The sequence below is a fragment of the Oreochromis niloticus genome, linkage group LG12 (genome assembly GCF_001858045.2).
Source record: "Oreochromis niloticus isolate F11D_XX linkage group LG12, O_niloticus_UMD_NMBU, whole genome shotgun sequence".
In the NCBI taxonomy this organism is placed as follows: Eukaryota; Metazoa; Chordata; class Actinopteri; order Cichliformes; family Cichlidae; genus Oreochromis; species Oreochromis niloticus.
The window spans coordinates 10001-36622 of NC_031977.2; the positions used below are offsets into that span (position 1 = coordinate 10001).

Below are 26622 nucleotides of genomic sequence, written 5' to 3' on the forward strand. Positions count from 1 at the left end.
ATCGGGGCAGTGTACCAGGGGCATGTGGAAACGTTGTCGTACCATATGCAGGAGGAGTGTGTGTGGCAAAGTGTTTCTGCGCAGTGTACCAGGGGCATGTGGAAACGTTGTCGTACCATATGCACGAGGAGTGTGTGTGGCAAAGTGTTTCTGCCCAGTGTACCAGGGGCATGTGGAAACGTTGTCGTACCATATGCACGAGGGGAGCGTGTTTCAGGGAGATATCGGGGCAGTGTACCAGGGGCATGTGGAAACGTTGTCGTACCATATGCACGAGGGGAGCGTGTTTCAGGGAGATATAGGGGCAGTGTACCAGGGGCATGTGGAAAAGTTGTCGTACCATATGCACGAGGAGTGTGTGTGGCAAAGTGTTTCTGCGCAGTGTACCAGGGGCATGTGGAAACATTATCGTACCATAGGCACGAGGAGTGTGTGTGGCAAAGTGTTTCTGCCCAGTGTACCAGGGGCATGTAGAAACATTGTCCTGCCATACGCACGAGGAGTGTGTGGCAAAGTATTTCTGCGCAGTGTACCAGGGGCATGTTTGAATTAACTTTCTAGAGTACCAGGGGCACAAGGATTTTCCCACTGTTGTTCTGCTTTGTTAGTGGGAGGGGGCTTAAGTGTGGGTCCCCGGGGCCTGCTGGAGGTCAAGGTCCATGGTGGATACGCGGTGCTATGTAACCGCAAGAGAAGAAGCTACTGGGGGACTAGAGAAGGGGAGCAAGTCGGTCCCCGGGGCCTGCTGGAGGGCAAGGTCCATGCTGGATATACAGTGGAGGGTAACTGCAGAAAAGAAGCTAGTTGTGGACTAGAGCAGGGGAGCATGTGGGTCCCCGGGGCCTGCTGGAGGTCAAGGTCCATGCTGGATATGAGTAGCAGCAGGGCCAGTGCAGCCGCAGCAGCACATCTTTTTCGACCGTAAAGGAGACAGGAGGCCGACTCACTCCCTCGGCCAAATGGAGAGAGAGTAGCAGCAGGGCCAGTGCAGCAGCAGAGGCAGCAGCAGCACATCTTTTCCGACCGTAAGGGAGACAGGAGGCCGACTCACCCCCTCGGCCAAATGGAGACACAACAGCAGCAGGGCCAGTGGAGCAACATGCACCTTTTTCAGCCGCAAGGGAGACAGGAAGATGTGATGGTGGTCCCCGGGGCCCCCTGGAAGTGGGGGAGATCAGCAATTAGCTAGAGGTGGTCAGAGTAGCAGCAGGGCCAGTGCTCCAAAAGCACGTCTTTTTCGACCGTAAAGGAGACAGGAGGCTGACTCACTGCCTCGGCCAAATGGAGAGAGAGTAGCAGCAGGGCCAGTGCACAAAAATGGATCTTTTCCAGCCGCAAGGGAGACAGGAGCAAGGTGTGATGTGGGTCCCCGGGGCCCACCGGAGGTCAGGGAGATCCGCAATTAGCTAGAGGTGGTGAGAGTAGCAGCAGGGCCAGTGCAGCAGCAGCAGCACATCTTTTTCGACCGTAAAGGAGACAGGAGGCCGACTCACTGCCTCGGCCAAATGGAGAGAGAGTAGCAGCAGGGCCAGTGCACAAAAATGGATCTTTTCCAGCCGCAAGAGAGACAGGAGCAAGGTGTGATGTGGGTCCCCGGGGCCCACCGGAGGTCAGGGAGATCCGCAATTAGCTAGAGGTGGTGAGAGTAGCAGCAGGGCCAGTGCAGCTGCAGCAGCACATCTTTTTCAACCGTGAAGGAGAGAGGAGGCCGACTCACCCCCTCGGCTAAATGGAGACAGGACATCAGCAGGGCCAGTGCACCAGCAGCACATATTTTTCGACCATTGTGAGACCTTGACCTATGTAGTTTCACTTGTTTACAATGACATTGGAAGGCATCAATTTCAATCACACCTTGTGAGCTCTAACAGCCCTTTTCCACTAGCACCTACCTGGCTTGGCTTAACTTGACTCAGCTTGGTCTTTAGGATTTTCCGTTAGGTGGTAGTACCTGTTACCAGGTATTTCTAGTACCTGCTCAGTAAGGTTTCCAAGTCACTCTCAAAATGTGACATGTACAGATTGCATGCTAGGGACTGTGCAGTGAATAGCATCATTCAAGGAGTCATGAGAGTGACTCCTTTACAAAATCAAACCACTATTTAAATGACACATTGGCGTCACAGAACATCTTGAAAGTTTTGGCAAACAACAGACGTACAACGAACCAGACAGAATTAAGCTTGCTAAGGGTTTCAATTAAGCTTGGAGATTATGATGTGAAGGGGACTCATCCGGGATTTGAACCCGGGCCCTCTCGCACCCAAAGCAAGAATCATACGCCTAGACCAACAAGCCACAGGAAGACTAGGCCCACATCCTGAACTCTGAAAGTATAGACTTAAATCGGCCTTCAAATTCAAGCAAGAATGTTTTTAAGCCCTCTTCACTATCCATTTTTTAAAATGTCAGGCCTTTAGTTCAGATAAGCTCCAACAGGGATGACTTCAGAGAGACTGCACACAATGAATGAGAAAAAAAGGGTTCCCAGTCATCCAGGTCGTGGTAGTCTGATGAGCTTTGAAAGAAAGGAGCTGTAATTTTCTAAGTTTCCTGAAGACCTTTCACCTCTCATCTGAGAACCTTCGTTACTTCTAAAACTAAATGGTGGAGAGTCCCAGGTATTTAAACCCCAGAAGGGGTTGTCCTTACCAGGGTCATTGACCAACTATGGAACATATCACATGAGCCAAGGTGTGAAAAAAGGCCTGGGTAATTATCAGCAGAGGTTTCGGGTGAAACCATTGTGAGACCTTGACATATGTACAGGGTGGGCCATTTATATGGATACACCGTAATAAAATGGGAATGGTTGGTGATATTAAAGTCCTGTTTGTGGCACGTTAGTATATGTGAGGGGGCAAACTCCTCAAGATGGGTGGTGACGATGGTGGCCATTTAGAAGTTGGCCATCTTGGATACAACTTTTTTTTTTTCAATAGGAAGAGGGCCATGTGACACATCAAACTTATTGGTAATGTCACAAGAAAAACAATGGTATGCTTGGTTTCAACGTAACTTTATTCTTTCATGAGTTATTTACAAGTTTCTCTTTGTTCACAGCCATTGACATGTCGAAGAGGTTAACACGTGAGGAGCGGATCGAAATCGTGTTGATATCTGGTGAACGCAGTAACCGGGTCATTGCAGCAGATTTCAATGCAAGACACCCTACGAGACCACCCATCTCCCATGCTACAGTTAGCAAACTGCTTGCTAAGGTTCGTGAAACTGGTTCAGTGTTGGATTTGCCAAAATGTGGACGCAAGAAAACTGTCACTAATGGAGAAACATCAGTGGCTGTCCTAGCTTCATTCAGCAAGAGCCCACAGCGTAGCACTCGCCGCATGTCACTGGAGAGTGGCATTAGTCGAACATCCCTTCGGCGGATATTAGCTACTCACAAATGGCACCCTTACAAACTCCAGCTACTGCAGCATCTCAACGAGGATGACCCAGATCGGTGCACAGAATTTGCAGAATGGGCAAAACAAAAATTGGAACAGGACCCTCAGTTCACACAGAAGATTTGTTCAGTGATGAGGCAAACTTTTATGTGAATGGTGAAGTTAACAAACAAAACCACCGCTATTGGTCTGACACTAACCCACATTGGATGGATCCCTCCAAGACTGTTGGAGCAACAAAAGTGATGGTTTGATGTGGTATATGGGGTACAACGATAGTGGGTCCATTCTGTCTCCATTCTTCATTCTTCATAAATGGCCCACCCTGTACATTAAAACCAATCCAGTCCTGTTGGGCCACTTCAAAGCTCTCAAACCAGAAAACTAGCCTCTAGGCAAGGCTAAAGCTGCGGCCTGGCACATTTAAAAGGACACAGCTGAGACGCCAAAACACACTTGGGAATGTTCACGTGTTGACAATATGTGATTAGAAAATGAATTAAGAAGAATTGAAAGTGCTGCCACGCCCGGGAATCGATCCCAGCCCGCCAGCTCCCAAACAGGAAACACTAGCCAGCAGGCTAAAGCTAAAGCTGCGGCCTGGCCCGCCGTGGCAGTGGGAGTTTTAAAGCACACACCTGAGACGCCTACCAAAACGCTACAAAGCTCATTCGTGAATGGCGTTGAACAAAAACACACTTGGGAATGTTCATGTGTTGACAATATGTGATTAGAAAAACCAGAAGCATTAGCCGCTAGGCTAAAGCTACATCAGGATGAAGGAGGAAGCTGACATAGGAGCTATAATGATGTAAACACAGGTGTATTTGTTGCCGAAGTGTTTCTACCTTCAGTGTCTGGGAGAGGTGTGTTGACAGCTGGGCGAGGGAGGAGTACGCTTCTCACCTTTTTGTCCACAATCTATTACATTAAAGATGGTCAAACTTTCTGTTCCTGACTGTGCAGTTAATCTTTTTTTAAGGCTAAGATATTGTTGCATTGTGCCATGTTGTGAGTTGAATTAAAAGTAAAAGTAAAGATATAAAAATACAATGAGTACATCTGAGATCATAAAGTACAGCAGTAGTAGGTATATAACAGTTGTGTCAAATGTCATGTTTATCTAACATGAAAAAAAACAGGCTCCAAAGCAGCACTGTCCCGTTCTATTGCTTTGACCCTTCTGTCCTCATCTTCCATGAAGTTTATGTCCTCAGCTCATACCAGGGTGACCGCCTGCCCATCACCTTTGCTTCTCTGAGACTCTGGGCCTTTGACTCTCGGCGCCCCATCTGGGGCATCACTCCTTTTCTGGGTCCTGGATGCAGTTGTTGTCCAGATGTGCGGCCTCAGGTCTTTGATAATCTTGGGTACTGCAGATGGATCTATATCTGTCTGCCTCTGGCTCCTGGGTTAGGATTAGGGTTATTGTGGCTTCCCACCATCATCATAAATTGTGTATACACACACACACACACCACTAGAAGATTGTTGATTTGTGCGTCTGTGCTCTTTCATATTTTGTGTTTAGGGTTTTCTGTTGTATTTCATCACAAGATGTAGTTACTTAGGTCTCACCTCTGGGTGCTGACAGTTAAAATAATGAAAATATAATTTAAAAAAAAAAGTAATATAAAAGTCAAAAATGCTAATTAATAATTGCAAAACAACAATCAAATCACTTAAGCTATACTTGTCTAACTAGATCTTACTGAGATCTTATCTTTGGTGAGGAGAGGTCGGAGGAAGGATGAGCACAGCAAGGCCTAAAGATGCTCCTGTCCCCGAGTTCTGTGTTGATGATAATCACCCAACATGAAAGCAGCTCCAGTGGAAGTGTGATGTAATCAAAATCCTTCGGAATGAACCATCTTACACGGCAACAATGAGCAGATGAAAAACCAAAAATGAAGACATCAGTTCACAGGTTGGCCTGAGGTTCCCCCTCTAGTCTCTCATCCACAGCATGTCTTTATCCTGTCGTCCTTCTCTCACCCCAACCGGTCGCAGCAGATGGCCCCGCCCCTACCTGAGCCTGGTTCTGCCGGAGGTTTCTTCCTGTTAAAAGAAAGTTTTTCCTTCCCACTGTCGCTAAAGTGCTTGCTCATAGGGGGTCATATGATTGTTGGGTTTTTCTCTGTATCTATTATTCAATGATCTACTGTACAATATAAAGCGCTTTGAGGCGACTGCTGTTGTGATTTGGCGCTGTATAAATAAAATTGAATTGAATTGGAATTGAATAGCGTCTCTGCTGGAATCCTCAACATGAACCTCTTAGATGCTGACCTGCTGACCCGCTCTTCTCTCAGAAGACAAAGGGGAAGAACCCCGAATCTCTTCTACACCTCACTTTTATACCTGTTCTCCCTTTCTGTGTGTTAGAGCTGCTGCTCACAATAAACTGAAAGTGTTTGAGGAACAAAGAGAAACAGAGAAAATCAGCTGATGATCCAGTGAAGACACTCTGAGCAAAGTGACTGAATGAAGCAGAGATTTTATTGAGGACTGACAGAAAAGTGCATCGAGCAGGAGATGCTTTCATGTGGAAGACAGAGATGTGGAATATAGAGAATTTGAACAGATCAAGTCCAACACAAAAGGATCCAAATGTTTCCACTCGGCCTAAGTCATCAGAAATATCCAGCTTGAACACACATGAAGAATCCGAGGCATCGATCAGATTTCAGGACTGGACTCAGAAACACTGAAGAGTCAAAGTTGGATTGAATATTTCTACACTGTGTCTGAGTTCAGTGTCTCCAACATCCTCTGTACTCACTGATTAGAAAGACAACAACATGTTGGACTGTCTCTGGATCATGTCAGTGACATTACTGTCCCACAACCACTTTACTGAGTTACCATGAGAGGAGCAGCAGAATAAAGCTCACACTGACAGCATTAGAACAACGTGACAGAAACACATGTATTTGTGGAGAACACCGAGTTTAGTTTGTGACATCAGAGAGGCAGGGAGCTGTTCTCACACACTGTTGAATGGTTTTTCATTGTTTTCCTCATAACATCCGTTAAAGTTAAAAAATCCAACTTTGGACCCGTGCTTTCATGTCCTCGTGTGAATATTTGTTATTAACATTACCCATTATATTCACATCACACGAGGACATGAAAGCGCAGGTCCAAAGTTGGATTTATTGTGGTTTCACTGTGTCATTGTCTGTTCCTTTTATTTATTTATTTTTAATATTAGAATGTTGGTTTTATCTCATATTTATGTTATGTAACACCAAGTAATCTTAACCTCAAAGTGAAGCTCTTTTTTTGTTACATTTTGTAATTCTTTAACTAAATTTCACTCAGTTTACATAGTTCATAATGCATGAGCTGACATTCTTCATTTTTATTAGCGCAGTCAGGGAAAAACTGTCTTCGTTTACTCCGAGATGTTTACTGTTCTCAAAGTGGTGTGATGTGGGTATTTTTTATGGGGTTAACCTTCTTCTAAAATCTGATGTTATTTCAATATTTCTGTCCAACTATTTCACGTGGTGTTTGAGCACAACTTGTTGGAAACACCATTTTACTTCTTTTGTTTTATTCTATTTTGTAGGAAACTAGCACAACTTCCGCTTTGTTCCGCGTACACATGGATGGGCCTTGATGAAGTACAATTTCACCTCAGCGCTTCCTTATAGAGGTTGACAGACCACGTGACTTTCGCGCATGCATCAAAACACTGCATCAAGCGCTAGTATTTCCAGCACCGGTAATCATTAATTCTGCGGTTTTAATCCCTACTTGCATTTTATTTGCCCCAAAAACAGTTATGTACAAAATGACAGTGAACACGGCAGGTCTGTAAAAAGACAGACGTGATGAAAAGGCAAAAAAAAAAAAGTACGAGGAAAAAATCAAAGGAGTGAAAGAGTGAAATATGACCCATACGAGCATACAGAGTGGAGTAAGGACGTTAGCGTGCTACCCAACTTTCATCACGCACATATTTATTATTATATGGACCTAAGTGTGAGTGCATACACTCACGAAGTGTTTAGTAACTTCAGATCCCTGCTACAAGCCCAGGTCCAGTTTACTTTGGTGATTTGTACTATTCCATTTCACAGCTGTTGTTACATTTTTTTCCTTTATCTCCTGTACAGGCCAACGCAATCTATTTATTGTTTCAGGTTGTAGTATTACACAACATTTTCAGATCTAATAGAAATAAAATGAGTGTTTTGTAATTCATTCAATTTGTTGTCTTTATTTATAACTGGCAATATTGTTTCATTCTATTATAGAATCTTACAAGAAAGAGGCAAAATTGTATTCCATTATGCTTTATTAGCTGCTTCGGTGAAAAACAAATCAACAATGCAAAAAAAAAAAAATGTTGCAAATCAACATACTGGAAAACAGTTATCCATCACTTGATTGCTTCAATACAACCCTTGGGCACATATATGCGGGACTTTCGTGGCTATTTTGATATCGCTCTCTCTCTCTTAACCGATCAAATCTCGCTGTGGTAGCAGCTTTAAACTTGGTCTGACCAAGGCTGATAGAGGGTGCCAGTCTGGATCGCTGACAGGGGATTTCTAAAAATCACCCTGGTCTTTTTTCAGCCAAGATGCCTGAGTTAGAAAACACAAACACTGCAGTTGTCTTTCACTCGCCAGGGGCAGTCATGGAACGCAAGATCTGCGCCTCATGACTGTCTGCGTCCTTTATTTATACAAGATTGTCTGTGTGTGTGTGTGTGTGTGTGTGTGTGTGTGATACAAAGATAACAACGTCACTCAGAGCAGCGGGTTTTTCCCTTTTCTACATCTGTATGTTCTCATAAAAGAGCTGAGGTTTCTCTTCTCTACATCTAAATGTTCTCTGAAAACAGGAAGCGGTTAGTAGCTGAATAAGTTCATCACACAAGTTACTAGGTGAAAAGTCACGTAGACATGTGCTTAATGATAAATGAAAGAATACATTTCATGTAGCTGATCACATATATACAATTTTCTTTTGACAATCGCATTCCAGCATTTTGTAGGCTGGTTTTCCTACAAAACACAACAAACATTAGCCCGCAAAGCCACAGTGAACAAAGCAGCATAGCGTCTTGATGCATTCTCAATCATCCAGGAAAGTAAATCTCCAAAAGTTGAATCTGTTCATCTGGACGTAGCGTTTTGTGGGAGAAACATTTCGTCACTCATCAAAGTGACTTCTTCAGTCTCAGCTGACTGCAGGTTTCCCCAAACCTTATAAACAGTACATTTGCATAATGACTGAAACCAGCCCACTGAAGGAACAATGGGCTGTGAGGTCAGTTCCTTAATCATAATTATGCAAATTCCCATGACCATTGAATAATGAGATACGGAGAGTGTCCTCAGTGGCCAGAAGAGACAAGGATGCGACATGGAGGATGTGGACAAGTGGGTGAAGAATTTGTCTGACAGACAGCTCACCCAAACAGAGAAAAACATCCTTGCTAAAGGGTTGAATTTTGCCGTCACACCGAGACAAATCCCTCTAGTGGAGCTGATCACAGCCACAGAAACAGCAATTCGTAACAACAATATTGCAGAAGTGGAAGCAGAGCAACTACGGACGAAAGTTTCGGCCTGTCTCAGCAATGCAAAGCCCCCACCATCCAACATCACCATGGAGGAGAGGAAGGCACTCACATCACTTAGTGATGACAACAACATTATCATCCTTCCGGCAGACAAGGGTAGATGCACAGTATTGCTTAACCAGAAAGACTATCATGAGAAGATTTTGTCACTACTCAATGATGAAAATACTTATGAGCCCTTGAAACGAGACCCAGGAAGTGGCTACAGGAAGAGGGTCATAGACTGTCTGAAGCAGTTAGAACAAGACAAGGCTATCGACCGGACCTCATACCACAGGCTGTACCCAGGGGAGTCTACACCAAGTCTGTATGGTTTACCGAAAATACATAAGCAGGGTGCACCTTTAAGACCAATTGTCTGCATGATCAACTCGGTCACCTATAACATCTCCAAGTTTCTGGCTTCGATCCTCAACCCACTGGTGGGCATCTCTGAACACCACATCCAGAACACCCTGGATTTTGTTGAGAAGGTGAGAGATGTCATTATGGAGGCAGATGAAACCATGGTCTCGTACGACGTTACATCTCTCTTCACTTGCATCCCAGTCACGGAAGCGTTGGAGGTAGTCCGTAAGAGATTACAGGATCACACCAACCTCAGCAACAGGACCACTCTCAGCATCGACCAAGTGTGTTTGCTTTTGGAACTGTGTCTTCATTCCACCTACTTCACATACAAGGGTCAGTTCTACAGGCAGAAACATGGGTGTGCCATGGGCTCCCCAGTTTCACCCATTGTGGCCAATTTGTACATGGAAGAAGTGGAAAAGAGGGCGTTGCTATCCTACCCTGGAACACCACCAAGCCATTGGTTCAGATATGTGGATGACACCTGGGTGAAAATCAAATCTCAGGACGTACTACATTTCACAGATCACATTAACTCGGTGGACCAACACATCAAATTCACCAGGGAGGATATGAAAAGTGGCAGGTTAGCCTTCTTAGACTGTGAGATTTCCATCAGTAATGGGGGACATCTAAAAGCTGACGTGTACCGTAAACCTACGCATACGGATCAGTATCTAAGGTTTGACTCTCATCATCCACTGGAGCACAAACTGGGTGTCATCAGGACGCTACAACACAGAGCGAACACCATCCCCACTGACACAGCGGCCAGGGAGGCAGAAGAACATCACATCAAGAAGGCCCTGAGTAAATGTGGTTATCCCAGCTGGACTTTTGTCAAAGCTGGGAAGGCACCTAAAGAAAGCTCCAGCCGATCCAGGAGAGAAGGACAACCGCTGCCCAGGCGAAAACCTGTAGTGATCCCATATGTGTCAGGAGTATCTGAACAGTTGAGACGCATTTTTTCTAAACACCGGGTCTCTGTGGCTTTTAAACCCCAAAATACGCTGCGCCAAAAACTGGTCCACCCCAAGGATCGGGTCCCCCGACACAAACAGAGTAACATAGTGTACGCTGTTAAGTGCCAGGAGGATTGCCAGGATTTATACATCGGGGAAACCAAACAACCTCTGGTGAAGCGGATGGCACAACACAGAAGAGCAACCTCATCAGGCCAGGACTCTGCAGTTTATTTACACCTACAGGCCAGTGGACACTCTTTCAACGATGAGGATGTACACATCCTGGACAGGGAAGAACGCTGGTTTGAGCGCGGAGTCAAGGAGGCCATTTACGTGAAAAGGGAAAGACCATCTCTGAATCGAGGAGGGGGCCTAAGGGTACATCTTTCGCCATCTTACAATGCTGTGATTGCAGCCATTCCCCAACTCTCTGTGAATGGTACTCATGGCCATTGATCAGTGTTCTTTGATCAGTGGGTTTTGGTCAGTGATTGTTGATCAATGGTCATGGGAATTTGCATAATTATGATTAAGGAACTGACCTCACAGCCCATTGTTCCTTCAGTGGGCTGGTTTCAGTCATTATGCAAATGTACTGTTTATAAGGTTTGGAGAAACCTGCAGTCAGCTGAGACTGAAGAAGTCACTTTGATGAGTGACGAAACGTTTCTCCCACAAAATGCTACGTCCAGATGAACAGATTCAACTTTTGGAGAAAGCAGCATAGCGCAACGAATTCAATTCAGATCAATATAAGACTTATTTACATCAACAATTATGTTATGATAAATTACGTAATAACTACAACAGAAGACTTACCTTTGTGGAAATGCTTGGAGCAGACTAAGGAGTGTTCTGGAACGTTATATTTGGTCTTCGAATGGCTGCAATCCAGGCCATACATCGGCTCTTTGTTACTTCAGAAACATGGCTTAAACAATTTCTCTTCCACGACGTAATCCAATAAAAACCCGATCTCTTTACCCGTCGGCTTCCCGTGGCTGTCATGCAACCGGCTATTGCAGTTAATAATACAACAGCTTCTTGCCATTCTTTGTGTTTCTTTTTATCACTGTGTAACTGTTTTCATGTGAAAACCTGTGTGCGCTAGTACCGCTTGCCACTCATACCCAAAATCCTTTGCGGTTTTACCCCGGAATGACGTCACATTTTCAATCTCTATCCGGTCGTTAAGTGATGACGTGACGAATCCTACTTCCGGGCCTAAAGTAGTCTGCATTTAATATGGCTTTTGTGTTGTTAACATGTTTAATGTTTTGTATTTTCTTCTATTTAATCTCAAAAAGCTCCTAAAAACAGTCATTGATCACTGTTGACCTCCCTCGGCTTTTATTACCGCTAATCATTTATTTAAGCTCAGTTTTTAAAACCTTACGATGTAACTACAGCACAGCCCATGCAGCAGTATATTAATGACTAACCTCGTATTGTGGATGGATTATCTCAGTTGTTCTCCTGGCTGAAGTTTGGTCCGTTTACAGCATTCTGCCATGCGATTACATTTGTTCCTGACCACTGAGAACCCTCACGTTAACTTTTATCGAGTGGAAAAAAAGTTAGCTTGTTTATATTATGCTAACATAGCTGTGTCGCTAGCGGTCACGTAGCACATCATTATATACCAGCTAGCCCAACTTCAGTAACCCTACAAATGCTGCTGTTTAGTTCACTGCTGTTTAGTTTTCTCTCTTCATTTATGTTGGAAGTGATAGCAGAGCTGTACGTTTTAATTTGTTTCCAAAACCCCGCAGTCAGGACATGCTATATTGTATTTAGATGGAAGCTAGCGAGCTAACTTCCTGCTAACTTCTAACTCCGTTAAATGTCATAAATTCTGTTTTCATGGATGCCTGGATGTTAAACTCAATTGTTACACCTGGTAGAGCAGAACGCTGATCATTTTATTAAAGATGAAAGACTTCAGACAGTTTTTCAACTCTCAGTAATGCCACAGTGATCATTTGATATATGGACCTGCAGCGGAGTTTAGGCCCAGACACGGCTAGTGACGTCAGACTTAACGACCGGATTGGAAAATCCGGACAAGGGCTCCCTCTACAGGCAGCAAATCTGCCCTGCTGAAGTTGAGCACAAAGCTAAGGCTATTGGAACACAACACCATCGACCCAAGTCCCTAAAACACACTGGTCTTTCGTTTTGACAATCTGTTTAACAGAATAAAACAACTATTTTTGATGGTAAATAAAAGTCACAAAACATTATATCTTCAACTGGGCAAGACTGAGTGTTATAGGTTGGTTAATTCAGCCTTATTTCCACTGAAAAGGTCTCCAGCAGTTTGTTCTGAAGGCAGGAATTAACTTAAGATAAATGGAAGATATTTAATGGGGTGGAGGAGCTGTGTTTCCACATGAAATAAACTGAAAGACCAGAAAACTGGACAAAGGTATGAAATACAGTTTCCTGAGAACTGAGTATTAAAACTGCCAAATATTTGACTGTGAAAGGACGACTGTAAAGTCCTCAGGTGGCGGTTCAAGAATGCACAGTCTGTACTTCCATCACTCTGCAGCAACATCCTGCACTAGATGCAGACGAAACAACGTAACTGAGCGATTTCCAAGTACAGCCAGTTACAGTAATCTATTCATGAGGAGATTATTGGGGTGACGGCGTGGCTGTAGCTCAGGAGGTAGAGCAGGTCACCTACTGATCGGAAGGTTGGAGGTTCGATCCCAGGCTCCTCCAGTCTGCATGCCAAGTGTCCTTGGGCAAGATACTAACCCCAAGTTGCTCTCCGATACAGCCATCGGAGTATGAGTGTTATAAGCCTGTTCATCCTCTAATATACAGTTTTAATTAGTCCGAATTGTTTTTAGAATTATGTAATTTTTATGGCATTTTGATAGAAAAAGCTTGAAAGGTTAGATCATGTCCCCTTGCTGACGAGCAAAGGCAGAGTGACACCACAACAAGGAACAGCTGAGGGTCTGTCAGCAGTGCAGGTCTGGAGATGTATCACCACAGAAGATGCAACTCATCTCATTATGTTGTTGATTTAAAGACTGACTGAATCAATAGATTATCCCCATTAGATCACATCATGTCCAATTATTTGTGGATCATAAACTTTTTGGTTCAGTGGTCAGCACTATCACCTCACAGCAAGAAGGCTCCTGTTGTCTGAGTGGAGTCTGCATGTTCTCCTTTGCCTCTGTGGGTTGTTTTCTCAGGGTTCTCTGGCTTTCTTCCACAGTCCAGAGACAAACATGACAGATGTGTCTCTCTCTCTGCCGAGGGGGGATGTGAGGTGGGTAAATGAACTGAATCACTTCTTTAACAGGTTTGATTCATCCAGGAGGCTTCAACATCGGCTGCAGACTCACCCACCCCCACTGCTGCTGTTCCCACCCACCTCTGGCATCTGTGGACTCCAACATACACCCCCCTCCCCCAAAATCCTCTCTCTCCATCTCAGCACCTCAAGTGAGGAATGAGCTTCACAAGATCAAGGTGCGGAAGGCTGCAGGTCCAGATGGCATCAGCTCCAGGCTCCTGAGATGCTGCGCAGATGAACTGTGTGCCATCCTAGGATATCTGTTCAACCTGAGCCTGTCACTGGGGAAAGTACCACAGCTGTGGAAGACCTCCTGTGTGGTACCGGTACCAAAGATCTCCCATCCCAAGGACCTCAGCAGCTACAGGCCGGTAGCCCTGACATCGCATCTGATGAAGACCCTCGAGAGGTTGGTTCTAAACCATCTGCACCCCCTGGTGAGGTCTTCATTGGATCCGCTGCAGTTTGCTTACCAGCCTGGCATTGGGGTGGAGGACGCCATCATCTACCTCCTGCACAGAGCTCTGACTCACCTGGAGAAGCCTGGAAGCACTGTGAGGATCATGTTCTTTGATTTCTCTTGAACTGCAGAGCTCCTTCAGTGACAGACTGCTGCATCCTCGATGCATGAAGGAGCGTTTCCGCAGGTCCTTCCTCCCTGCAGCTGTCAGACTGTACAATCAAAACTGCTCCCAACAAACATAGAGGTTTACATGAGCGCTGTAACTTGCACTAATTAACTAATTATTTAAACATCTTCCAGTATCCTGCTCTGTTTGCACACTACAACCTGGGTTTGCCATTTTATCTGTACTTTAATCTTAATAAATGTACAGTACTCTGTTTTTGTAACTATTGTCCATGATGTAAATATTTTTTTCTGTAAAAATTGTGTGTGTTTCTGTTCTGTGTCCTGTTCTGTTTGTATATGCGTTTTTTTCTTATCTTGCTGCTGTTACAACCAAATTTCCCCTTGTGGGACAATTAAAGGATTATTCTATTCTATTCTATTCTATTCTATTCTAGTCTGTTCCTGGTCTGGTCTCTGTCTTGTCATCAGCATCTCCTGTTGTAGTCTGTTTAGTCTCTGTGCTTTGTTATCCCTGGTCATGTTCCTGTGTTGGTCTGGTCTCTCTGTGTTTTATCTGGGTTTCCTGTCCTTTCTTGTTGATTCATCTGTGGTCCAGTCCCTGTGTCAAGTTAACGCGTCTTAGTCTAGCTCTCAGTTTCTGTCGTTTTTGATAACTGAACGTAATGCCCTCGTGGGCATTACGTTCAGTTTTGCTTTCCTTGTCTCATTACTCTCATATTAGTGGCAGCTTGTTATCCTCTGTGTGTATATAATGTCTGACTCCCCTTCTGTTCCTCCCTCATTGTAGGTGTCTGTCAGTTTCCCTTCCAGGCCATTTATATCATGTTCTGTTACTGTTTAGTTTTGTATTTTGCCTTTTGTTTTTCGTTGGCCCTTTACCAGCTGTGATTTCTGAGTTCAGTCCTGCATTCTGGGTCCTCACTCTGTTTGCTACACATCTGCTTCCATGGTACTTCTCTATTAAAGTACAGCAAAGAGAAAATGGATGAGTCGATATGGATTAACATAGCAGGACACGCTGGTGAAGGATATCAGCTCTGTGGCTGTAAGCTACATTATCTCTAAAAGTGACTAAGCATCTCAGTGCTTTTCTGTTATTGACTTCTGAATATGGCAGTAGTTCTGTGAAGTTTCTGTTCTGTGCAATCTTCACCAAAATAAATGTCTGCAGCCTTGAACTTTGTGGTGACGTTGGCCACACTGTCATTTCACACAACAGTCTGAATACCTGAAGATTAAAAGAAATTAGTCTTTCCTGCGCAAATGTTTTATCAAACAACACTGTCTGCACTGTGGATGCTCACAAAAGGATGTGCCGTCACTGGTTGTACGCTTGCTGCTTCTTGGTCATTGGCCAGCCTTTTGCTGTCAGCTGACGTATATCAGTCTTCACTCCCTCCTTCCATCAGTCACTCCTGTGTGGATGTCTGGTCTCCGTACCTGCCTCTCAGCCTGCAGTCTGACATTTGGCTTTAAACGGCATTTTGAACATCTCTCACAATAAAGAACGAAACTCATTCAGGTAAGTTTTACACACACTAACACGCTGTGGACAAGCTGTCATTTCTACTGTACATGTGCCTTTATTTGCCTAATTTGGTAAGGTTAGACTTAGGATTTAATGCTAACAAAAGAATTTTACTATTTAAGATACCAGATGCCAGAGCACCCTTAATGATGCACTAAAATTGTGATAAATTATACTCTGTGCATAACAGGAGCTGTCAGTTTGTTATGAGAGGCAATAAATTCAGACCATTGCAAAACATTAAGAATGTTGCAGGCTGGCAGCAGATGAAATGGATTGTTTGTCCTTGTAGCAATTTTTTTTTGTTATTTCTTTTCATTTCTATCAACTCCTGTTTTCAAAAGCGCTTCTGCCTCAGTGTGTAACTAAACAGAATTCCTCTTTGACTGCATGTACAAATAGCTATTAAAATATTTTTGAGACATGTAAGTCCTGGACAAAAACATTTCTATACTAATGTTTCAGTATCTGTTTGGCCTTTCTGTGTGAAGTGTTGTGGTGAGGAATGACATTTTCTCTGCTGCCGTTATCATTAGATATTCTGTCTGTGGTGGTGGAAGGCCAGACCTGATCCCCTCAGATGGGGGTTTGAATGTCACCCTGCAGAAAAGGCTGCTAAAGTTTAAAACCTCCTGGTCTTTATATAAACATTTTAGTAAATGTTTTTTTTTTATTCTCCTTGAGCACTCAAACTGTTTTATACCACATTCACAGATTCACACCCATTCATACAGGCATTGTTTTCTATGCGTTTTCCAGGTAAGTGCTTTCTATCTAACATTCACGCTCCAATTGATCCATCAGAGAGCAACTTGGGGTTAGTATCGTTCCCAAGGATATTTGGCATGCAGACTGGAGCAGCCCAGGATTGAACCTCCAACCTCTCGATTAATAGATGACCTGCTCCAACAATTACTTAGTCTTTCCTAAATGAACCTGTACAGCTCTACATTGTTGTACATTTCATAAAGTTAGAACACTGAAAGCAGGTTGCAATAAGCTAAAAAGAAGGCAGCTTTTATCTTTCACTTGCTGAAGCCCTCTCAGTAGAGTGATGCCTGTCAGAGATTTGTTTTACTGTCTGTGTTTCTTTCTATGGTCTTTCCACCATCTCAGCTCCTGACGGCTTCCTGCCATCAACACCCCGTTTTTCTTTTTCTCTCCCTTAAAGCTTCATTTTCCCAGGAGACCAAGGAACTAGCCTAAATACAGATGGTTTCATTATTACATGACCAAATCTCTATACTCCAAAAATGTTTAGTGAAAAAAATTGTCTTTAAAACAACACATTAAATACAAACAACAGTTTGTGAGTTCATAAGTGTTTAATTTGCGTTTAATTTAATGAAAGCATTATGTGTTTTAATTAAACTGTTTTTAAGGATTGCATATGTCTCAGCGTTCTATTATTTAGACATAGATGATTTAATTTAACTAGTTTAGGAGCATTTCACTTTCTTTTGCGCTCCGAAAGAGACAGAGCCTAGTAGTTTTTAAACAGAGTACCAAAAATAACAGTTATCCCTTTAGAAATAAACATTTCTTGTGATACTTCTAAAAAACACATATTCTCACCTAGCCACAATAGCCCTGTATCGGCCCCCCAATGTTCCTTTAATGCAACTAGCCCTATAATTATCTACTAGTCACACAAACGTACTGCAACAGTAAGACTCGGTGATTAGACACAGGGGTTACAGGTGGGGCCCCAACAGTCAGCAAAACAAGTCATAAAACAATAAAGGCTGTTTCCTTATCAAGAGCATCCGAGGACACACATTTATCCTTTTAGAAATAAACTTTTCTTGTGATACTTATAAAAAACACATATTTAATTTGGCCATGTAGAAAGCATCATTTGTTTGGAACACATCAGCAGAGAGGCAGAATTCATCACTGTTCATAAGAGTTTAATTTAATCAAACCTCATTTTACTGATCTACATGGCTCCTCATCACTAACCAATTCACCATTTTATTTAAATATCTGAATTTTCGGAATGGTGATCCAAGCGGGACACAGAGGCTGCTAGTTTTAACGCACCAGAATGCCGCAAATATTTATAATATATAAATATTAATAGGTGCGTTGGAGCCGACTTTTCTACCCGCACAGAGCGTTTCCGACAGTTGGGTGTTGCTTATGCAATAGAGAAAAGCAACAATACAGCATGTTTCTCTGCTCAAGTCATCTGCGGTCCTTTCACATGGTAAGCATGTTTGTTATACCCAGCACATAAATGTCTGTATGTCAGTGCTGATTATTCAAACCCTGTTTAAAATGTGACACATTTGTTTTCCAAAAACACTTCCTCTAAATTTGCAAAGTTACTGATTAAAAAATATATATTTTCGAATTTTTAGTTGAATGCCAAACATATGATAGACTCTAGAGCATATTTATATAGCTAAATTCAAAATGGTATAACCATGCTAAATAAAAGATGCCCAAGTGTGCACCAATGCATTCTAATGCAAGCCTGTAAACTGTATGTTGATAAGTGCATGAAGTATATTGTGATATCCTAGAACTAAGGAACCACAGAGACCATGTTGACCTCACAGTCACTTCTTTATTATTATGAACTGGGGCATGCGCCACACACAGACAAATCTCTGTCACAACATAACATTCCTCCCCCCTTAAACTGAAACTACTCTGTAGTTTTAATCACTACCTAAAATACCCATAAACAAGAACTTCACCTTAATTTAAATGCAACAACCCCGTCCCCCAGCCTTTTCTGAAATTTCACCCCGTAATAATGAACCTTTGTGCCGTGATTGACAATAATAAGAAGGAGATTACGGTGAACTGTTATAGTTTAACCTAAGACTGTTGGATTAAAGTCTCTCAGATGCTCAGGAGGTCTCTTGGTTCTTAGTGATCGCCGTAACCCAGTGGCTGGTGACTCCTGTGAATCCTAATTTCCGGGTGGCCTTTAGGCATTCCTGCTGACAGGTACAGCTCCAGGCGGGCAAACAGCTGATCTACTTGACGGCTCACCACTGTCCCATTACCCAGCATCACCAAGTAGGGAACAGGCCCCGTCATCTCCTGTATAAGTCCTGGTATCCATTTGGGTCCTCCACCATAGTTTATTGTATATACTGTGTCTCCAATACCAAACATGCGCTCCTTGGCATGTCTATCACGATACCGTCTTTGGCTATCTTGTTTTGCTGTCACTTTCTGTTTCAAGTCAGGGTGTATGAGATCCAGAGTACACCTCAACTTCTGGCCCATCATCAACTCAGTGGGAGACTTCCCCATTGTGGGCTGTGGTGTGATTCGGTAACTAAACAGAGCCCTGTTTAACTTGGTTGCCAGTGTGTCTCCAGTACTCTTTTTCATGAGTTCTTTGAAAGTTTGCACTGCTCTTTCTGCTAACCCATTGGATGCTGGGTGATATGGAGCGGAGGTGACGTGAGTGATTCCATTCTTTGCCATGAACTCTTTAGTTTGTGCACTTACGAAACACTGGGCATTGTCTGAGACCACCATCTCAGGAAGGCGGTGGGTGCTAAAACAGTTTCTCAGGCAGTCTATGGTGGCAGCTGATGTAGCAGATGGAACTGGATACACATCTAACCATTTGGAGTGGGCGTCCACTATTACTAAGAACATTTTACCCAAAAATGGGCCAGCATAATCGATATGGTGGCCCATAATGCTCTTAATAACATCGCATGATCCTCTATGACGCCATCTGAGGGACGGCCTTCATCTCATGGAACAAACTTATCAATGGCTTATGATCCGTGATAATCATAAACTTCCTGCCATACAAGTACTTATGAAAATACTGTACACCAAATATTACAGCCAATCCTTCTTTATCCAGCTGTGAGTAGTTCTTTTCTGCTGCATTCAGGGTACGTGATGCGAACCCAATAGGTTTCTCCTGACCATCTGGCATGCGGTGAGCTAGTACTGCTCCCACTCCGTAGGGGGACGCATTGCAAGAAAGAATTAAATCTTTCTGCTCATCATAGTATACCAATACACTGCTTGACTGCAACAGTTCCTTTGACTTGCAGAAAACCTTCTCCTCTGCTGGTCCCCAACACCACGGTTCCCACTTTCTCAGAAGCTTGTGCAGTGGGGCCAACAGTGTGGAGAAGTTTGGCAAGAACTTATTATAGAAGTTCAACAACCCCAAATAAGCTTTGAGCTCTGTCACTGAGTTTGGGGGTGGCACCTCCTGCACTGCTTTCACTTTTGCTGGCACTGGATGTAAACAGTCTTATCCACCCGATGTCCTAAAAATGTCACTTCCTTCTCCATGAATTGACATTTGCTCCTTTTTAAGCGCAGGCCCGCCTCCTCTAAGCGCTGCAGCACTCCATCCAGTGTCTGAAGATGTTCTTTGTCATTCTTTCCCGTCAGAATGATGTCATCCAGATACACTGCAACATTGGTCAGACCTTGCAACACACTCTCCATGGTGCGCTGAAAAATGGCAGGACTTGAACTCACACCAAATGGCAACCTGGTGTATGTAAACAATCTCCTGTGTGTGTTCACTGTGACATACTTCCTAGATTCGTCATCAAGTACAACCTGTTGATATGTGTGACTCATATCTAACTTGGTGTATTTTTCTCCTCCCGCCAGCCCCGCTATCATGTCCTCCATTCGTGGAATGGGGTATTGTTCTACAGGCGACACCTTGTTAACAGTCAGTTTGTAGTCACCACAAATTCTGGCGCTGGAGTCTGGCTTTAGTATTGGTACGATGGGCACGGCCCACTCTGAGAATTTCACTGGTTGGATGATCTTCTCCTCCAACTGTCTCTCCAGTTCCTGCTCCACTTTCTTTTTCATAGCAAACGGAACTGATCGGGGATTATAGAAGCACAGTTTGGCATCTCTGGCTACATGTATCTTTGCTGCAAACCCCTTCAGCGTTCCCAGCTCATCTTTAAACACTGTTTCATGTCTGGCCTGTATCCGCTGTAAGGCATCATCTCTGCCTTCTATCTTATGTACAGGTTGCCAGTCTAATTGGAGGGCCTTAATCCACCCCCGACCCATTAAACTAGTTCCAGCCCCTTCAACCACCACCACATGCAGTTTTTTTTTTTACTGTCTCTGAATTCCACCTGCACTTTGGCTGCTCCCAACACGGGTACCTTGTGGCCTCCATACATTCTCAGTTTGATTCCACACTTGCTTACTTTGGGTGCATTACTGCCTTCAAAAAGTTTTTTAAATGTCTCCTTCGACATGATAGTGCAGCCACAGCCTGTGTCTACTTCAAATGTCACATTCTGTCCATTTACTTTTAGCTTCTGTCTGATGGGTTCCTCTCTTGGTATGCTAATCTCCTCATGCACATTATACATAGTCACACTACTTGCCTTTATGTGGTGCATTTCAGTTCTTTCCTCCTCACGCTCCACATTCTCCTCTTCTAAGAAATGTGCTTGTTTACCTTGTCTGCCACACCCTCCTTTTGTTCCATTTTCATTCGGCAGACCCTTTTTATGTGTCCCACCTTGCCGCAGTTGTGGCACTTTTCTGAAACAAACCTGCAGTCCTTGGCCACATGATTTATCTCTCCACATCTGTAGCACTTCCTGACAACCTGTTGTGACATCGAGCCGCCGTCCTCCATCTTGTTCACCGCTCCTAATCCTTTAGTGAATCGCAACTGTTCTGTCATGCTCTTCAAGTCCACAATGTCTCTGCCTCCATTGCTTGGGCAAACTTGAGTGCCTTTTCAAATGTTAGTGCATCCTCTACTAACAATCTGCGCTGTATCCTGTCGTCGCTTATTCCGTATACTAAACAATCCCGCAGCATCATCGTCAGGGAATCTCCAAAATTACAGTTCTGTGCGAGCTTCCTCAGCTCTGCCACATAATCACCCACACTTTCCTCCGGCCTCCTATTCCGTGTGTTAAACTTCCACTGCTGCACAATTTCACTCTGTTTAGGGTGAAAATGATTGTTCAACAATCCCACCATCTCAGCATAAGAATGATCCCCCGGCTTGACCGGACTGAGTAGGTTCCTCATCAGGGCGTAGGTCTGTGCACCCACGCAACTCAACAGCACCACTCGCTTCTTCTCCTCCTCCTTAATATCATTCACCACAAAGAAGTAATTCAAAATCTCACAATATTCCTCCCAGGATTGCAGCTGGCTGTCAAACGGCACCACCGAGCCCACTGTGGTAGCCATCATTCCTCACCGAGACTTATGATCCACTTCCAACAGATGCCAGTGCCGCAAAACTTGCTAACCTCTTTACAAGCCACTTATCACGGTGTAACTTCACAGCAACACCGGGCTTTTCCCCTCGTCGCCATATGTGATATCCTAGAACTAAGGAACCACGGAGACCATGTTGACCTCACAGTCACTTCTTTATTATTATGAACTGGGGCATGCGCCACACACACTGACACCACTCTTCAACAACTGTTGCCCCCTGGTGGACAAATCCCTGTCACAATATAACATATACCTCTACCCCTATAGCTGAAAACAGTCTGTATCCATACTTTGAGGATCTGCTGAATTGTTTTTAATGTGGCACTTTTTTTTGACGAACTGTCAATTAGATGTCCCCACAAGATATGAATACCCAACGTGTGTGAGAGAGAGAGAGGGAGAATTAATTTTCCCAAAATTAAGCAAATGCTTAGACAGCAGAAATGCTCTATGTGATTCTCCCTTACACTCAGTATTCACTTCATGATATTTTCTGAGTGTAAGGGAGAATCACATAGAGCATTTCTGCTGTCTAACCATTTCTGCTGTCTGAGCATTTGCTTAATTTTGGGAAAATTAATTCTCCCTCTCTCACACACACACGTTGGGTATTCATATCTTGTGGGGACATCTAATTGACATAATGCTTTCTGTAGCCACTTACCCTACCCTAAGTATCAAGAGTTAAAATACTTGCAATTAGAATGGACCTTATATATTTTGGTGGTTTCAATTTAACTATTGCTTTCTTCTTGCTGAGTACTCTGTACTTCAAGTCAATTTTTTTCCTGATATGACATAGTTTAGGAAATATCATGAAGTGAATACTGAGTGTAAGGGAGCAAAATTAAGCAAATGCTTAATTTTGTTCAAATATCTGAATGCGCTGTCAGACAAGAAAACGCTGTATCAAACAAATGGTTTCTGTAGGTAATCTGATGCTCAGATATGGTTTGAGGATTCACAGTATAAAGCTTCCAACAGCTGCCCACTTGATGGAGACCTAAAAACTTCTTCTTACATTGTTGCAGGGATGGTTTGGGTGCACCTTCAGACTTTGAAGTGACAGTCTTTCATCAAAGGTTCTCACAATGGATGAGTCAACAGAGGTTCGAACAGATGGCAATTCCCTGTTGAAGGCTGTATATTTATGTCGGCTACGTCTGACTCGGCTGCTTCTGGAAGGAGGAGCCTACATTAATGAGAGTAATGAGCATGGTGAGACACCACTCATGGTAGCCTGCAAGACACGCTATACAGATTCACAGAGTGTACCCCAGCACAAGATGGTTCGGTAAGTTTTATACATTTTTGTTGAGCATTAGTATCTTCGAGATAACTGATAAAATAAATGTACCCTTTACTTTACCTTACTTTACCTTTTTCTACAAGGTATCTTCTTGAAAATGGTGCCGATCCAAACATCCAAGACAAGACTGGGAAAACGGCTCTAATGCATGCATGTCTTCAACAAATGGGGGCTGAAATTCTGTCACTTCTTCTTAGCAGCGGAGCTGATCCAACCCTGGAGGATCATGCAGGTTTATCTGCATTAGTTTATGCAGTTAATTCTGGTAACAGGGACATTCTCAGTGTACTCTTAGATGCCTGTAAAGCCAAGGGTAAGGAAGTTATCATCATCACCACCAACAAACTGCCCTCTGGCCATCAGGTGACAAAGCAGTACCTTAATGTTCCTCCATCTCCTGAACTTGAAGAGAATCTGCATTACATACCAGCATCTTGCTGCATGTCGCCATATGAGGTCCAGCTACGAACTCCTCCTCAGGGGTCTTCAGCAACAACCTCTCCTCAACCTGGCAGCCCCCTTCGTGGCCTCAAGGATCCCCAGTGTTTAAGCTTAGGGCATGGCCTGATCAGATTTCAACCATGTTCACCAATCCAACATCTAAGTCCTCTACGCGTTCCCGATGTGGATAAGCGACCTAACTTCCATCAGCTACACTCAGAAGCCTGGTCCAAAAGTCCTTCCCTGTTACTCCAGCAGAGTCAGACATCCTCTCTGACTGAGGAACCAGTGGAAATTACTCCTGAGGAGGTGCTGTCTTTCAGAGTCAAAGGACATCCTCCTGCTATTTCACGGCACCAGAGCATTGATGTCAAAGATGCAAAAGGACTTGTGAAAGCATTAGAGATCTTATCGGGAAATGACAACAGGGGAGGTGGTGGAAGAAAAGGCTTTGGCAGAAAGATGTCATATGACAGTGCTGCAAGTTCATTATATTCTGTTTCACACCCAAATTTGCTTCAAGACAGTCTTGCCTTTTCCCATGAATCCAGACCTGCAGATGAAGACTGTCTTACACAGCTGAATGTTTCCAGTCTGCAAAATGTGGTGCGTCGGCGGAACATCGGTATTGGCCACTACAGTTCTGACTCTCAGTTGCAGCAACTCAGCAGCAGAGACAGAACCTCAAAGAGCAGTGGTGGTGCTGGATCAGCAGTGGAAAGACACAAGCTGGTCACCAGCAGAGCCTCCAATCTGTCAGGATCCAGGGAGTCCTTGGAGAGCTTGGTCCAGAGGCGAGCCACTATAGGGCTGGAGCGAAGAGGCTCAGGAGCTCTTCTTCTGGATCACATTGCCCACACACGCCCCGGATACCTGCCTCGTTTGAATCCTCACATTCCCATACCAGATATTGGGGTTAGCTCTAACTCTTCTTGCCCTTTGAGTGGAAGTACCAAGACACTGAACAGTGTTCTTATAGGCTCAAAACCTGTATTGCCCTGTGCACCTGTTTTCCCCAAGGATCTGAAAGCTAAGAAAATGTTGTGGAGGCGTCACTCAATGCAGAGTGACCAAATAAAACAACTTGCCAACTTTGAGAAAACTTTTGGGCACTAGAAAAAAAAAATCTCTCAGGAGAAAATGCATGTGCAATAGATGTATTATAGCTATAACCCCATCTCTAATGCCAATTCATATGTGCTTTAAAAGTAATTATAGATTAGATGTGCTCACCTGTGTCAGTGTGTTGTTTTAGAGTAACATTTCAATTATCACCAGGGCAGTTTGGAAATGATAATTATAAATACTTGAAACATGAAACATTGCATTCCAAATACCTTGAAAACAAATGTATTTAAACTTGTAAACAGTTGTAAACAGAACAGCCCTCTTCATTAATACTTGGGCCATCCAATCATATCAATTAATGCTGTATGTTTATTGGTGAGTCTGTTCTGAGAAAAGTGACTAGTGTTAGATTAGATTAGGTTAGATTAGATTAGATTAGATTAGATGAAACTTTATTAATCCCTCGGGTGGGTTCCACCGGGAAATTCCGTTTCCAGGAGCACAGCACCAACAGAAGTTGCATGTTACAGATACAATAAAGGGGAATGAGGGTAAGGATATGGGCATAAATATACCATATATACACATATACACATATATAAATACAGAATATATAATAGGGATAAATAGGAATACCAGTGGATTCCACAATTGAGTGAGTCTATTGCACACTGATTATTGCACAGTCGGATGTAAGAAAAAAAATTGCAAATATTGCACAATGAAAAAAGCACTACAGCTCAGTTGTTCCCCCCTCCTTTGTCCCCCTGTCTCCCTTCCCTCTCTCCTCCAACGAGGAGTTAAACAGTCTGATGGCGTGTGGGACAAAGGAGTTTTTAAGTCTGCTGGTTCTTGACTTTGGGAGAAGCAACCTGTCGCTGAATAGGCTCCGCTGATTATTTACGACCGTGCGCAGAGGATGCCCAGCATTGTCCATAATGTCCAGCAGTTTCTTTAATGTCCTTTTCTGTGCCACTGTCACCAGAGTGTTCAACTTCATGCCGACCACAGAGCCAGCCTTCCTGATTAGTTTTTCCAGCCTGGATGAGTCCTTCTTTGCTGTGCTGCTCCCCCAACACACCACAGCATAGAACAGTACCCCGGCAACCACCGACTGGTAAAACATCCTAAGGAGCTAGTGTTGGTTGTGTCTGTGAAGGTTCTCAGTCATCTAGTTCATCGTAGTCTAAGGAGCTTGGAAAGAAAAAAGCGTCTGGACTTCTGTTGCTTGAAGACGTTGCTTGAAGACATTTCACCTCTCATCTGAGAGGCTTCTGCAGTTCTAGAGTCAAATGGTGGAGAGTCCCAGATTTAAGCCCTGTGGGAGTATCCCCTCCAAGAGGGACAATGGACCCCCTAATGCTCCTCTACCTAATCACATGAGCCAAGGTGTGAAAATGGGTATAGGTCACAATCAGCCAAGGTTTCAGGTGAACTCATTGTGAAACGTAGCCCCACCCTATCATGTGACTTACTAAGATTAGATGGCCCAGGATGTGAGTGGGCGTTAAGGCATCTGGGAAGGGATCTCAGAACTGGATTATAGATGGCAGACAGTTGGTGTCGTAAGCCCCGCCCTCTGTTCAAAGATGGTCATTCACAGTGGACATAAATGGCCTCTTTCACTCCTCTTTCAAACAATCTGTCTTCTCTGTCCAAAATGTGAACATTGGTGTCCTCGAAGGAGTGACCTTTGACCTGTAGATGCAGATGGACTGCCGAGTCTTGTCCAGTTGAAGTGGTATACATGTATATATAGATATATTTTTTCCGGATCCAACTAAACAGATCCCTCCATCTGGCAACAAGTGCACTCGT

The 26622-nt window shown here is 43.8% G+C and overlaps 1 protein-coding gene and 1 pseudogene across 1 annotated transcript; one reads left to right on the forward strand and one right to left on the reverse strand.

Annotated features, from left to right (window-relative positions):
• Positions 1-15661: 15661 nt before the first annotated feature.
• ankrd34bb (ankyrin repeat domain 34Bb) lies at positions 15662-25979 on the forward strand. Its single transcript, XM_003457048.4, has 3 exons — positions 15662-15758; positions 23018-23280; positions 23379-25979. The coding sequence occupies exons 2-3, from the start codon at positions 23078-23080 to the stop codon at positions 24850-24852; spliced, it is 1677 nt and encodes a 558-aa protein (XP_003457096.1). The 5' UTR covers positions 15662-15758; positions 23018-23077; the 3' UTR covers positions 24853-25979.
• Positions 18645-21432, reverse strand: LOC106096700 (uncharacterized protein K02A2.6-like; annotated as a pseudogene).
• Positions 25980-26622: the final 643 nt, after the last annotated feature.

Bases quoted from the DNA above. Each gene is read 5' to 3' on its own strand.
- ankrd34bb (XM_003457048.4), top strand. From the start codon at position 23,078: ATGGATGAGTCAACAGAGGTTCGAACAGATGGCAATTCCCTGTTGAAG. The intron at 23,281-23,378 runs GTAAGTTTTATA...TTTTTCTACAAG, and splicing joins CCCCAGCACAAGATGGTTCG to GTATCTTCTTGAAAATGGTG.